Raw genomic sequence first — 14,821 nt, forward strand, 5'->3', positions numbered from 1 at the left:
AGGAGACGTCTTAGGTTGTTTGCAAATTGTGCTGTTTTGTATCGCCTAGTAAATTCATCAGAAGCTCAAAACAAATTACGAAACGGTTTAGAAACTGTAGCTGTATGGTCTGAAAACTGACAGTTGAACCTAAAAATTAAAAGTTTGAGGTCAGCCACATGAGCGCTAAAAGGTATCCTTTAAACTTAAGTTACACGATAAATAAGTTAAATCTAACGGCTGTAAGTGCAAGCCGTAAGAGCAACTAAATACCTAGGAATTGGAAGGAACACGTAGAAAACGTTGTGGGGAAGGCGAACCAAATACTGCATTTCATTGGCAAAGCACTCAGAAGAGGCAACAGAACTGCTAAAGAGACTGCCTGCACTACACTTGTCCGTCCTCGTTTGTAGTCCTACTGCGCTATATGGGATCATAATCAGATAGTATTAACGCAGTACATAGAGAAAGTTCAAAGAAGAGCAGCACTTTCATATTATCGAGATATAGGGGAGAGAGTGTCACTGACATGATACAGTATTTGGGGTGGACGTCTTTAAAAGAAAGGCGTTCTTCGTTGCGGCGGAATCTTCTCACGAAATTTGAATTTCCAACTTTCTCCTCCTAATACGTAAATATTTTGTTGACATCGACCTACAGAGGGAGAAACGTAATCATAATAAAAAAATCGGAGATCAGAGCTTGCACGGAAAGATATAAGTGCCCCTTTCCGCGAACTGTTCGAGTCTGGGATAATAGAGAGTTATTGTGAAAGTGGTTCGATTAACCCTCTGCCAGGCACTCAAATGCGATGTGCAGAGTATCCATGCAGATGTAGATGTGTAGGTAACTCTTCGCACTACATAGAATGGCAGGTAACTTTTTGTCAGACATACGCCAAACCCAAACTCTTCAAATGTTCATATGCGTGTGAATTCCTAAGGGACCAGACATCTGAGGTCATCGGTCCCTATGCTTACATACTACTTAATGTAACTTAAACTAACGACAACACACACACCCATGACCGACGGACGACTCGAACCTCCGGCGGGAGGAGCCGCTCAGACCGTGACATGGAGCCTCAAACCGCGCGGTTACACTACACGGCAAAACTCTTCCATCGGATTAACACACAGTACAGCGTGAAAAATGACACCAAACCATTCATTTTCAATCACTCTCCACTGGCGTGACTATTTAAACCAATCCAAACGTCGCTTAGCACTGGCTCTAGACATGTGTTGCTTTCATGGAACTGCTCGACTATTGTATCCCCACTATCCTTTTCTCCTTGCGCACAGTGTTTCTGCCAGCTGACTTGCTCGCAGGACTTTGAAACTAGTGAATGACCCCTTCCGCTGATTTGATGCGATATTTTCCAACAGCCCTGTCTAATGCACCCTCTCTAATGCTCGACGGTTCCTAACGGTCAGTAGACGACGTTTACCGCCTTATCTTCATTTAGCTACGGCTTCACTTTCGCATTTCCGTTGCAAAATCACACCACTAACAGTCACCTTGGGCAGCTTCAGAAAGATTGGTATGTTACTAATAGACTTGTGGCTCAGGTGACACACAATCCCTGGCCTACGTTCAGTCACTGAGGTCTCCTGACTTGACCCAATCTGCTAACAATATTTGCCGTCTCTTCTTACATCAGCGGGTCCGCCTCTTGTGATGTAAAGTGGCAAGTTACATAGAGGCTTCCAGATACTTGAGTTCAGACGGTGTTCTTTCACTACTTCCCGTTTGTATTAATAGATATTGGTATACCTGAGTACTGTTTTAGTATGGGTTACGTGAGGTTACTACACGGAATCTCCTTTCTAGACTCCATTTTCCCAGCGTCAAAGAAATGAAGCAAAGTCTGCCACATGCTTTATCGACAACTGTGTCTCATGTGATAATTCATTTTTGTATCCAAAGAAAATGTCCCCTGCAATATGTAGGCCAGCAGTCCCGCTAGTCTCGCGTTTTGATCTGCTACACTTAAGTCAATCACGTGACACGTCAGAGATGAGTGACATACCACAACCTGCAGGTCGGAGGTGCAGTGGGCGGCCGTGAGCACGGCTGTGGTTGTGATGATGCTGCCGCCGCAGTTGTGGTAGAGGCGTTCGCCCAGGAGTAGCTGCAGCGACACGATGAATGGAGCCTCCCCTGAAATTTATAAGAATTTTTAATTCTCATTGTTTACAGAAGCAAGTAGTTACAGTGTCATTTAGAGGTGCTGCCCAAATTTGGAGGCTACAGCAGGAACGTACCCGTCATGGACGTGTTGACTGGCTGGTGTTTATGACTTTACCGTCTTAAATAATGAAATGGGATGCCATTAATTTTTAACCATTTTAGGCAGCCAACTACTGAACTGGGAAACATGTACGAAGCTCTCCTTTTCCGACGGTGATCATCGCGCCTGTTGTATCCATTGCCTGACAAAGAAAGTGAAGCACCCAGACGACATGGTCGGTTGTCAGTGTAGCTTAGTACACGTACACACCATCGGCGGCTATGGAAATTGTGACAGTTACAATTCTACGTGACAAGTCGAGCAGTCGCCAGAGTACATTAGTGTTGTTTTTACTTAATGTTGTTACCAGGCCTGGTAAAGTATATAAGAGGTATGAGTATAGTCAGACGTTGGGTGATCACTGGGAAGTACATAGAGATGCGGCATACTCGTGTGAAACAGTGTTCTGAAAGAGTCTGAAAGGGATTTCATTGTGTGTATTCATTTTGCCAGCCAACGGTGCTACCGCAGTGGTAACACCGTTTCCTGTCAGATTACCGAAGTTAAGTGGTGTTGGGCTTGGCTAGCACTTGGATGGGACCCCATCCAGGTCTGCCGGGTGCTGTTGGCAAGCGGGGTGCACTCAGCCCTTGTGATGCCAGCTGAGGAGCTACTTGATTGAGAAGTAGTAGCGCTGGTTACTAAAACTGAAAACGACCACACGCCTCTCTGTATCCGTATACTGTGATACCTCAAGCTGAGGATGTCACGGCCTCCAGTCTGTACCGTTGGGCCTTCAAGGCCTGTTTGCACCTTTTTTTCCATCCTGGTCGTATTATGCAGTATTCAGATTTGTGAGGCAACTGTCAAAATCGCTGCTGTGGTGGCCCTCTATAGCGCAAACAGGGCCTCTGATTGGTCAGTAGTTACGTCATACTGTCGCAGATGGTGTCAACGTCTGTGGTACCATCTGTGACAGTATGACGTAACTACCCACCAATCAGGTCCTCTTTGGACTATATAAGGCCAGCACAACAGCGATTTTGACAGTCAGTTGCACCTGTCGATGACGATGGTGGAAATCGTCGAAAGCTCGATGTTTTATCTTGAACTGACACGGCGAGAAGTCCGAGAATGTTTTATACATTCTGTGTCATCCCCAACTATTGGTCAGAGACCGTCAGCAGCCACACTTTGGATTAGCGTCCCATACCTACACTGCCGTTAATATCACAACACAGACGGCTGAGTATGGAGTGTTGCCATGGCTGGGAAGCGTGGACTGCTGGTGAATGGTGCATCATTGCTTTCAGGGCACAGAATCGCGGTCGGAGAGTATTGCCGGAATCTAGGGATGGGCAACAGTCTAATAATATACAGAGTGTTCAAAAACAACGACTCGATTTCAAAGCTACATATTTGTTGATAAAAACGTTGTACAGACGTGGAATGAATTGTAAAATACTCGAAAATTCTTAAGGTTATAGATAAACTATTACAAATGCCCTATGTGTCCACCAGCAGCAGCACGAACAACATCTAGACGATACCTAAATCTGTCATAAACTTTACACACTATAGGTATATACTTTTATAAAAGTTATGGCAGCTGCTACTCTCCTCTTCACTCTGCCAACAGGTAAATGGGAGATGAATACACTTTCCTTCTCATATCCGCGGGCGAAAAAATTGCATGGCGATCTTGTAGACCACGAATGGAGGGCAGTGTCTCGGGTCCCGTGCTGCTGAGGTAGAATGTCGTTGGGAAACTGACGTACGTCGTTGTGGCAGTGTGGTGGAGCTCCATTATGTTGGACGATTAAGTTTGGTGTTGGTGGTAAGTTCCTATTGGACCAAACTGCTGAGGTCATAGGTCCCTAGGCTTACTCACTACTTAATGTAACTTAAACTAACTCACGCTAAGGACAACAGACACACCCACAGCCGAGGGAGGACTCAGACATCCGACGGGGGCAGCCGCGTCAACAGTGACAAGGCGCTTCAGAATGGAAAATTAAGTCATTGGAGTCTTCCTGAAGTTGCAGAAAAAGCCAATTCTGCAGCCTTTGAAGACAGATCATTCCAGTCACTGCATTTTCTTCAAAACAGAAGGGACCATACACTTTTTCACGAGAAATGTCACCAAAATGTTCGCTTTAGCTGAGTCTCTTTCGTCCTCAATAATGTCATGAGAGCTGTGGAATCCCCATAGGTGCACATTATGTTCATTTATTTTACGGCCAACATGAAATGCTGCTTCATCACTGAAAATTAAATATGATACAAACGTGTTGACTTTCATGCCATCTAGTATAGTATTGCTGAAGTCGACCCCTTTCCTTTAATCGCCGACAGAAAGTTTTAGTCTCTATGATTTGTAAACCAGACGACGCCTTAATACTTGCCAAAAAGTCATATGAGGCATTGACAGTTCGCTGCTTGCACGTCGAGTAGACTTTCGTGGACTCCGCTCAAACCTTCGCCGAATTCCTTCCACCATGTCATCACAAGTGCAAGATCGACTTAGACTCTTAGCTTCTGAAAGCATCCTGTCTATTCAAATTGGTGATACCAACGACGGATGTTTTTGGATACAGCCGGATCAGCGGCAAAACACCGACGGAAAACACTCTAGTGGCCGTGCGGTTAAAGGCGCTGCAGTCTGGAACCGCAAGACCGCTACGGTCGCAGGTTCGAATCCTGCCTCGGGCGTGGATATTTGCGATGTCCTTAGGTTAGTTAGGTTTAAGTAGTTCTGAGTTCTAGGGGACTAATGACCTCAGCAGTTGAGTCCCATAGTGCTCAGAGCCATTTGACCCATTTTTGAAAACACTCTGGACCGAAATCACTGACTCACTTTTTGCAAGCTGCAGTACACAAAACGCCTACGGTTGAGCGGACACCGTCTTGCTTCTAACTGACTGCTAACTGAGGAGACGCATTGACTGACATATAACGGCGATTTTCTAAAGCTCTAGGCCACGCCTGTTTCGACAACACTCATTATTTTGGTGTCACATCACATATTTCGTAATTATTCTCATCCAAAATCAGATCATTAGTTTTGAAACACCCTGTATTAGAGAGGTGACATGGTGTAGAGACGTCTGGTTGTGATTGAGGGAACTCTGACGACTCAAAGGTACGTCACCGACATCCTGCTTCCTCAGGTGTCATCTCATGCCGCATTATCGCGGTGCCATTTTTAAGTGGAGCACATGGCACATGGCACGAGTCTCTGTGAACTGTGTCCGTTATGTTGCGATACCCTCGTGATCAGCAAGAGCTCCAGAACTGTAGCCAACAGAACATTTGTGGAACCGGCTCGGACATAAGGTCCCTTCTAGTGCCAGCATCCACGATATCAGGGACCACTGACAACAGTTGGGGGCCATCTGTCTCAGCACAGGATACAATGCCTACATGACACCATTCGCAACCGAATCAGTGCATGCATACATTCCAGAGGAATGCAATATCTTTCTGAAACGGGGGTCCATACTGCCATGTCGTTTGTAAATCTGACTCGCTTTTATAATAACAAATAAAATCACATATCCCTTCAACCTGTAAAGTTTCAGTAATTTCCTCTTTCCCATCTGGGTGCTTAACATTTTTTTGTCAGGCAGTGTGTATTGTACAAAAAGTAGTCGTGATGTGATATAATGTCAATGTTTCTACTCTCTTAACTCTAGCGCGAGCCGGCCTAGCGACGCATTAAATCGAGTCTTACGACATACTCTTCAAGTTATGCGTTGCAGACTGTCGAATTCCCGGTTCAGGTTTTCGACGGCGATTAGTCTTCTTATTAATTTCTATTGCTGTAAATTACCTTAGAAGTAAAAGTTAATAAATTACTTGGTAATGTGTTGTCGACCTGGAAAAAGCGGAACATCGCAGCTGTAATCAGAGCGCTCAATGCGAACGTCGTGACCGTTCGCCGTTGCCAAACTGCCATAATAATTGGTCAGTTCACTTCTCCTTGCCCTCCTTCTTTTGTAATGTCTTTGGATCCAGAATCCTGAGGCTAGCACTTTTATTTCTTATTTCATCGCACATGATAACCACACCAAAAACAACACTCACCCCCCCCCCCCCCTCACACTCCCCCCCCCCCCACACACACAAGCGCGCGCACACACACAGACACACACACACACACACACACACACACACACACACACACACACACACACTATGGTGCTGATGATATACAAGCGTTTCATCCACAGCACTAACGACACAGCACAGCACAAGTGAGCGTCACGTATACAGTTATTGTAATCACAGAGATCGGCTTATATCAGAAAGATTCGCACGACATTGCGTGAAGCCGAATTTCATAAGACTGCAATTCACCGTTTCGAGTGGGTCACCAGAGTGATAAATATTACAGCGTTACGCAGTGTACATGTTCAAAGCCCATTATAGACATAATACTTATTCCGAAATGGTACTGAATGCTTTCTCGGAAACTTATTTTGAGCTATTAATCCAGGAGTGCACTCGAGGTGTAAATGGTTGCGGAAACATACTTGACCTCTTAGCGACAAATAATCCTGAGCAAATAGGAAGCAACAGGAAGCATTAGTGACTACGAGATTGTTGTAGTGAGACTGAAAACCTTAACATCTAGACCCACCAAAATTAAATTAAAATTCTTATATTTAAAAAAAGCAGGTAAAAATTCGCATGACACCTAAAAACATTCTCCACTACTTCGAATCTATGTAAGCGTAGACCAGCCGTGCGTTAAATTCAAAGGAATAGTATCGAAGGCAATTTGGAGATATGTGCCATCTAAATTAACAAGAGATGGTACTGATCCCCCATGGTACACAACACAGTCCCGAACACCGTTGCAGAAGCAACAAATGAAGCGTGCCAAATTTGAAGGAACACAAAAGTCACAAGATCGGCAAAGCTTTACAGAAGCTCGAAATTAGCGCGAACTTCAATTCGAGACGCTTTTAATAGTTTACACATGGAAACCTTGTCTCGAAATCTTACAGAAAACCCAGAGAGATTCTGGTCGTATGTAAAGAGCATCAGCGGTAAGACACAATCAATACCTTCAGTGCGCGATAACAATAGTGATGTTACTAATGACAGCGTCACAAAACAGAGTTACTGAACATGGTTCTCTGGAGTTCCTTTAACAAAGAAAACGAAGTAAACATCAATAACTCAGTAGCTTTCCTAGGCGTAGGGCAAAAGTCTAAATCACTTAAGAAAGGCAAGGCCGCCGGTTCAAATCGTGTACCAGTCAGATTCCTTTCAGATTATGCTGATACCATAGCTCCATACTTAACAGTCATATACAGCCATCGCACGTCGAAAGATACATATCTAAAGACTGGAAGGCTCCACAGTTCACGCCAATACTCAAGAAATGTTAATTGCAGTAATCCACTGATTTACTGACCCATATAACTTAATAGCAGTAATCCACTGATTTACTGACCCATATAACTTAATAGCAGTAATCCACTGATTTGCTGACCCATATAACTAACTTCGATTTGCGTTAGAATTTTGAAACAAGTATTGTGATAATCATTATGAATTATCTCTAAGAAAACGATTTATTGAGAAACACGGATTTAGAAAATACCATTCCTGTGAAATACTACTAGCTGTTTGTTCTCTCGAAGTAATTAATGCTATGTACAGGGAATGTCAGACTGATTCCATGTTTTTAGATTTCCAGAAGATTTTCGATACTGTTCCTCTCAAGCTAATTCTAATCAGACTGCGTGCTTATGGACTATTGACTCACTTGAGCGACTGGATTCGTGATTTCCTTCAGAAAGATCACAGGTTGTAATAGTTGGCGGAAAGTCATCGAGTGAAACAGAAGTACCCCAAGGATGTCTGGTTTGCCCTCTGCTGTTCCTAATCTACATAACCAAACAATGTTAACGGCACTCTTAGTATGTTAGCAGATGATGCTGACATTTAACGTCTTGTGAAGTCACCAGATAATCAAAATCACTCGCAAAGTGATTCAGACAGGATACCTGTGTGGTGCGAAACGCGGCAGTTCACTATAAAAAATGAACAGTGTGGAGTCATACACATGAGTAATAGGAAAAATTCGCTACGTTTAGGTTACACGATTGATCACACAAATCTGAAGGACATAAATTCAACTAAATTCTTTGTGATAACAGTTACGAATAACTTAAACTGGAACGATGTCATAGATAATGTTATGGGTAAAGCAAAGCAAAGACTGCAGTTTATTGGAAGATCAAACAGAAATTGCTTGTCCATCCTCTTCTGGAGTACTGCTGTACGGTATGGAATCCTCATCAGACGGTATTGACTGGATACATAGGAAAAATAAGGGCAGCTCGCTTTGTATTGCCGCGAAACATGGGCGAAAGCACCATGGATAATACGAGAACTGTAGTGGTAGTCATTAAAGCACAGATGTTTTCTGTTGCCGCAGAATCTTCTCCGACAGTGAAAATAATTTGTTTGCGCTCACCTAAATAATGATAAATGACCATTATAATAAGAAAGAGAAATCAGAGTTCACACAGAAAGATTTAAATGGTCGTTTCTCCCGTGCTATCCGGGAGGAGAACGACAGAGAAACAGCTTGATGATGGGTCGGTAAACCCTCTGCCAGGAACTTAATTGTAAAATGTAGATTAATCGTGTAGATGTATATCTAGTGGTGTAGTGCAGTGGCTGGCGTATAAATGCGAGGTTCGATAAAACCTCTGTCAGGTATTTAATTGTGAATTTTAGATTAATGATGTAGATGTATATTTAGTGATGTAGTGCAGTATAGCGTATAAATACGAGGTGTAGAAGGTCATAAGTCTGAATATCATCAAATGTACATAAAATTTGAATTCTGAATCAACTGAAAATAGTTTGAATATTACGGGTATTTTTATTCAATTAATTTGTTAGGTGTGTTTTTTTATTTCTAATACTTTGCCGCATCATTTACTTTTTTGTTTGCTCTTATTTTTCTCCTGTCACCTATGAATGTTACTGTGCCGCCTATAATCGTCAACCAAGTGCCAACCATGATTGCTCATTGGTTGGTAACATTAGTAACCCAGCAACAAGTGAAACCACTATATGGATTCTTTCAGGTAAACAATGATATCGAGAAATTACAGTTTGCTTTTAGCGCTGAAACTGAACATTTTCTGTCTTCAGTTTTCTCGTAAAGGTTTGTTTTAACAGCCTTGAAAGTGATCGTGATTTTAGTTCTGCCACATATTGCTGACCACCGTTATCTTGCTTACATTGAATATCACGAGGTTGCAGGTAAGTTAGGACATGAGTTTAAAATTCAGGGCTACAAAAAGCGTTATCAGCCGCAGTTCAGTCATTGGTCACCAAAAAGCAGCTGTCAACAGAGCTCGTATTTCCAACACACTCCGCGGCCACCGCTTACAACATTGCTCCGCGTTAAACATTAAAATCATTTGTAGTGTGACTCACCCTCTATAATCGACCGGTAGTCGGCAGCCGATGTGGCAACACTGCAGAGGCAAGTGACAAACGTTAACCGTGAATCAATTTTATTTGGACTATAGCTTCATAAGTCCTCCACATGAAATAGACTCATCCTCATTTCACAGCTCTCCTTTACAGGCCCATCTGTTGCAACAGATGACGCCTTGTTCTCCTGCCTTTCAAAACATCTGGCCAGTGTCCCCTAATTGACGCCTGGCTTAAATCCCCTATACTTCGTTCATTATAAAAATACACCTGATGTAAAAAAACACAAGTGCTATGATTGGTCAGCATCCGTAACTCTCGTATACTGGTGTCGTTCCGCTATTGGAAGTAGGTTCAACTTACCCTGTATGATGGAAAGTATCTGTACTGGACACCTGGCTAAAAATGACTTACAAATTCGTGGCACCATCCACCGGTAATGCTGGAATTCAGTATGGGATTGGCGCACTCTTAGCCTTGATGATAGCTTCCGCTTCGCAGGCATACGTTGAATCAGGTGATGGAAGGTTTCTTGGGGAATGGCAGACCATTCTTCACGGAGTGCTGTACTGAGGAGAGGTATCGATGTCGGGCTGTGAGACCTGACACGAAGTCTGCGTTCCTAAACATCCCAAGCGTGTTTTATAGGATTCAGGTCAGGACTTTGTGCAGGCCCCCTTCTTGAAAAACACGACCATACCATAACACCACCGCCTCCGAATTTTACTGTTGGCACTACACACGATGGCAAATGACGATCACCGGGCATTCGCCATACCCACCCTCTGCTATCGGATCTCCACATGGAGCACTGTGATTCGTCACTTCAAACAACGTTTCTCCTCTGTTCAGTCGACCAATGTTTACCCTCCTTACACCAAGCGAGGCGTCGTTTGCCATTTACCGGCATGATGTGTGACTTACGAGCAACCGCTCGACTAGATATCCAAGATTGCTGACCTCCCGTCATAGTTATTGCAGTGGATCCTGATGCAGTCTGGATTTCTTGTATGATGGTCTGGATAGATGTCTGCCTATTACACATTACGACCCTCTTCGACTGTCGGCGGTCTCTGTCAGTCAACAGACGGGGTCAGCCTGTACGCTTTTGTCCTTTATGTGCGCCTTCACGTTTCCACTTCACTATCACGTAGGAAACAGTGGACCTAGGGATGTTTAGGAGTGTGGAAATCTCGCGTACAGACGTATCGCAAAAGTGACACACACTGACCTGACCACGTTCCAAGTCCGTGAGTTCCGCGGAGCGTCCCATTCTGGTCTCACGATGTCTAATGACTCCTGAGGTTGCTGATATCGAGTACCTACCAGTAATGCACTTATTATGAAAAACATACGTGTTTGGGGATGTTAGGATATTTTTGATCACATGGTCTATGTATTAGATGTCTTAATACTATGTCATTGTAAATGAAACCTTTGGACATTCTGATATATTAACAGTTATCAACGTTTCTTTTTTTAAATCATGCTTGAGCTACGTAATTCTTATTTAAAAAATCTGAAAATCTGTACGGTCATAGTCTTCTTAACGCTACTAGTGCTCTGATTGAATCGCTGTTAAAATATATTGTGAAAATGAATGTCACTGCCTGCTGCTTCGTAGTGAAACATGCGTGCGGAAGACCATTAATGGCGAGCTTCAAGTTGTTCTTAATGTTTATCACAACCTTTCAGGGAAAAATCAGCTCTAGCGTTTTCCGAGAAACACTATGTATTAAATAATATTTGCTGAGTAAATTATATGCGTGGCGTAATCGTTAGCGTCGTAGCATATTCCCCATTTATGCTTTGGGGCGGCAGTTCGAAGCTTGTTGAAGTATACAATTTTTTTCGGTTTGAATACGTATACCATTTAAATATGAAATTCATCAAATATATGTTAATTAACTCATACATAAACATAATTTTTCAAGAAAACTCATGTCTTCTAAATTACATATCGCTCGCAGAACTCTGGTTTTCGTTGCAAATATAAATTCTTAAGTATCGATATTTTATAAAAGATTGTTAAAGATTGCTGAAGTTAAGAAAACGTCACACAAACAATTTTTTGGAGACAAAATGAAAAATCAAACACTTTTTATTTGACTATGTCCATTTTTCTCTACGACAGATGTGGCCTCTTGCGAGCCAGAATGATGACGTTGGAAAACAATTTTCACGGCGTCGAGCACACTGTAGAAATGCTAAATTTTTACAGTTGTCACCCACCGTAACACTGCTATCCGAACCCAATAGAACTGAACTAGAACGAAGTTAAGGGATTTGTAGCGAGAAATAACAAGACATTTAAGATGTCAAACGTACTGGAACTAATGCACGAAGCTTTGTGATATGTCACTGCCGAACGATGGCGAAATACAGAACATCACGTCGTAAAAGAGCGGGAGGAAATGACTTTTTGATGGCTTGGGATTCTGTCGTTGATGGCATCGTTATCTACATAGCAGCACTGAAATGTATTCCTCGGAGTCCGACATGGGTGGAGCTCGGAGATTGGCAGACAACTGATTGTAACACGCTCTGTGGCTTAAATATTTAACTACATGGGAAATCAGCAGTGCGTTATTACGCCACGCGTAGCTCAAAATTACCCTCGTTAAAGTCAGAAATTTTCATCAGTCTTGTTTTTAATTGCAAACCTACGTTGGCTAAGGTCGAGGGTGTGTTATGTTTTCCGTCAGGTCACATACGAAGTTTATCTCCTGAGTTTTGCCATACATAATTTCCTTCTGTTTAAAAATTAAAAGGTATTCAAAGCTATATTGTTCTTCCCTCGTCTCTTTTCTTCTTACTTTACTGCAACTATTCACATCACTGCAGCTACCCCAATATAACTTGCCTGGCCAGTACTGTCCACGTTAATGCGCCGGTAAGGCTGTTGCCCCGTGTTATCACTGAGTCGATGTACGCGTAACACACAGCATAATACGTATCCTCATTATCGTACTTGACTGTACTAGAGAAAGCTTGGTTTCCACTCCACGTGAAACGACATCGAATTAGGTTTCAGCGAACGCGGAAGAATAGAGTAATCTTTACATGAGGTTTATTCTTGTGATGTACGGAGTATAGCACTCATACTTTGCAATCCACTTCTCAGTCAATACTATAGCACTCCGTCATTAGGCCACAAGTGGCCCATCGGGACCATCCGACCGCCGTGTCATCCTCACTGAGGATGCGGATAGGAGGGGCGTGTTGTCAGCACACCGCTCTCCCGGTCTTTACGATGTTTGACCAGAGCCGCTACTATTCGGTCGAGTAGCTCCTCACTTGGCATCACGAATCTGAGTGCACCCCGAAAAATGGCAGCAGCGCATTGCCGCCCGGATGGTCACCCATCCAAGTGCCGGCCACGCCCGACAGCGCTTAACTTCGGTGATCTGACGGGAACCGGTGTATTCACTGCGGCAAGGTCGTTGCCTCAGCCAATACTACCTACAATAAAAATTCAAGAAGCACAATATGTACAGTGCATCGTGACGGGAATCGTGACAACTTGCGGACTTTAACAGACGGAAACGTTTGTATTTGTTATCCGTTAACTACGTATAAACAGCATAGCAATGAAGAACATCCACCTCCCCAAAACTGTCATCCAATCCCCGTTTGCGACATTAAGGGGCATTTCTCACTTGTCTGACGGTGATTACCCAATAAAGAATTGAAAACACAGGCAGAAAAGTAACACAACTGAGACGATTTATCAGACTGCGACCGCGGTTGCTATTTTTCTTCGCGTCTCTACCGCCTAATAAAACCAGAAGAATACCACGAATAAGACAACATGGGATAGTCTAAAATAGAAATGTGCGAAAAGGAACATAGGGAAAATAGTTCGTCTTTTTCCAGGGAACGAAATTCACTGCTCTTAAAGTTTGTCTTACAGCCTAGGAACATGGAACAGTATATTTATAACACCCGATTTTATCCCAGCGGTTACAGTTTGAAGCGTTTATTAAATAAGTAAATTGCAAGCGAATGATGTCTCAGCATTTAAACGAAGGGAAAGAATTGAAGCAATACCAGTTTCGGAAGAAAGGACGTCTTGCTGATACATGCTCTAGCAAATCTGTCACACGCAAAAGTGGCAATGTGAAAGAAAGGTACCTGTCGACTACTTACAGATCACACATTCAGCGGGCTCTGTGCGTCATTGCTTCTTTTTTCGAGAATGAAATACTGCAAACCGGCGGTCAGTGCTGTTAACGAGTATCTAATTATTCTGAAATGTGACGACTGTTGAAAAATAATTTAAATAACTTCGATGAGATGTTGCTAGGTATAGGAAGCAAATTACGATGGCCTGGAAATGATGGTTAAAGGATTTCTATTAGTAATGCTGTCAGAGTGCAAGTAGTTTCGGGCAATGTATTACAGTAATTTAAGGACGTCACCTTAAAAATATTTCTATTTTCCGATATGGACACTTTTCAACAGCAGTTCTTACAGTAAGTTTCTTACGCAGGCGTATTATAGTATGCCGTGCGATGCTAATGACGAGAATGTGTGAAACATCCAACATGAAGCTGTGCTACAAACAGTGCTTCCAAATCGCTCACAATATCACCGTTTCAGCGGATGATAAGTGGGGCTTTTAGTGTGGTGTCACCGCCAGACACCACACTCGCTAGGTGGTAGCCTTTAAATCGGCCGCGGTCCGTTAGTATACGTCGGACTCGCGTGCAGCCACTATCAGTGATTGCAGACCGAGCGCCGCCACACGGCAGGTCTAGAGACACTTCCTAGCACTCGCCCTAGTTGTACAGCCGACTTTGATAGCGATGGTTCACTGACAAAATGCGCTCTCATTTGCCGAGACGATAGTTAGCATAGCCTTCAGCTATGTCATTTGCTACGACCTAGCAAGGCGCCATTGTCAGTTGCTATTGATATTGTAAATAATGTACAGCCAAGAGCTACGTTCAACATTATGGATTAAAGTTAAGTATTCCAACATATGCGTCCGTTTTTCTAAGTTCTAATTTCCTTGTCGTGTTCCAGACCTCACGCCAGCCTGCGTGAGCTTAAACGCGTGCCTTTCGGCTTCCTCTAAACTTCGTGGGTTGGCTCTCCTGCCAATCCACAACATTTAGTTTTATTCTGGCCAACACG

The 14,821-nt window shown here is 43.2% G+C and overlaps 1 protein-coding gene and 1 pseudogene across 1 annotated transcript in view; both read right to left on the minus strand.

The window, feature by feature from the left end:
* Positions 1-2,253, minus strand: part of LOC124776069 (chymotrypsin-like elastase family member 1) — a 35,701-nt gene extending 33,448 nt beyond the window's left edge. Inside the window, exons 1-2 of the mRNA XM_047250912.1 lie at positions 2,247-2,253; positions 2,012-2,142 (exon numbers count right to left, since the gene is read on the minus strand). Coding sequence (XP_047106868.1) covers positions 2,012-2,142; positions 2,247-2,253 — 138 coding nt within the window. The remainder of the gene's footprint in view (positions 1-2,011; positions 2,143-2,246) is intronic.
* A 10,759-nt stretch (positions 2,254-13,012) lies between these two features.
* LOC124778850 lies at positions 13,013-13,130 on the minus strand (annotated as a pseudogene).
* Between the last annotated feature and the right edge of the window lie 1,691 nt (positions 13,131-14,821).

This window comes from Schistocerca piceifrons, chromosome 2 (genome assembly GCF_021461385.2).
Source record: "Schistocerca piceifrons isolate TAMUIC-IGC-003096 chromosome 2, iqSchPice1.1, whole genome shotgun sequence".
NCBI classification, from domain to species: Eukaryota; Metazoa; Arthropoda; class Insecta; order Orthoptera; family Acrididae; genus Schistocerca; species Schistocerca piceifrons.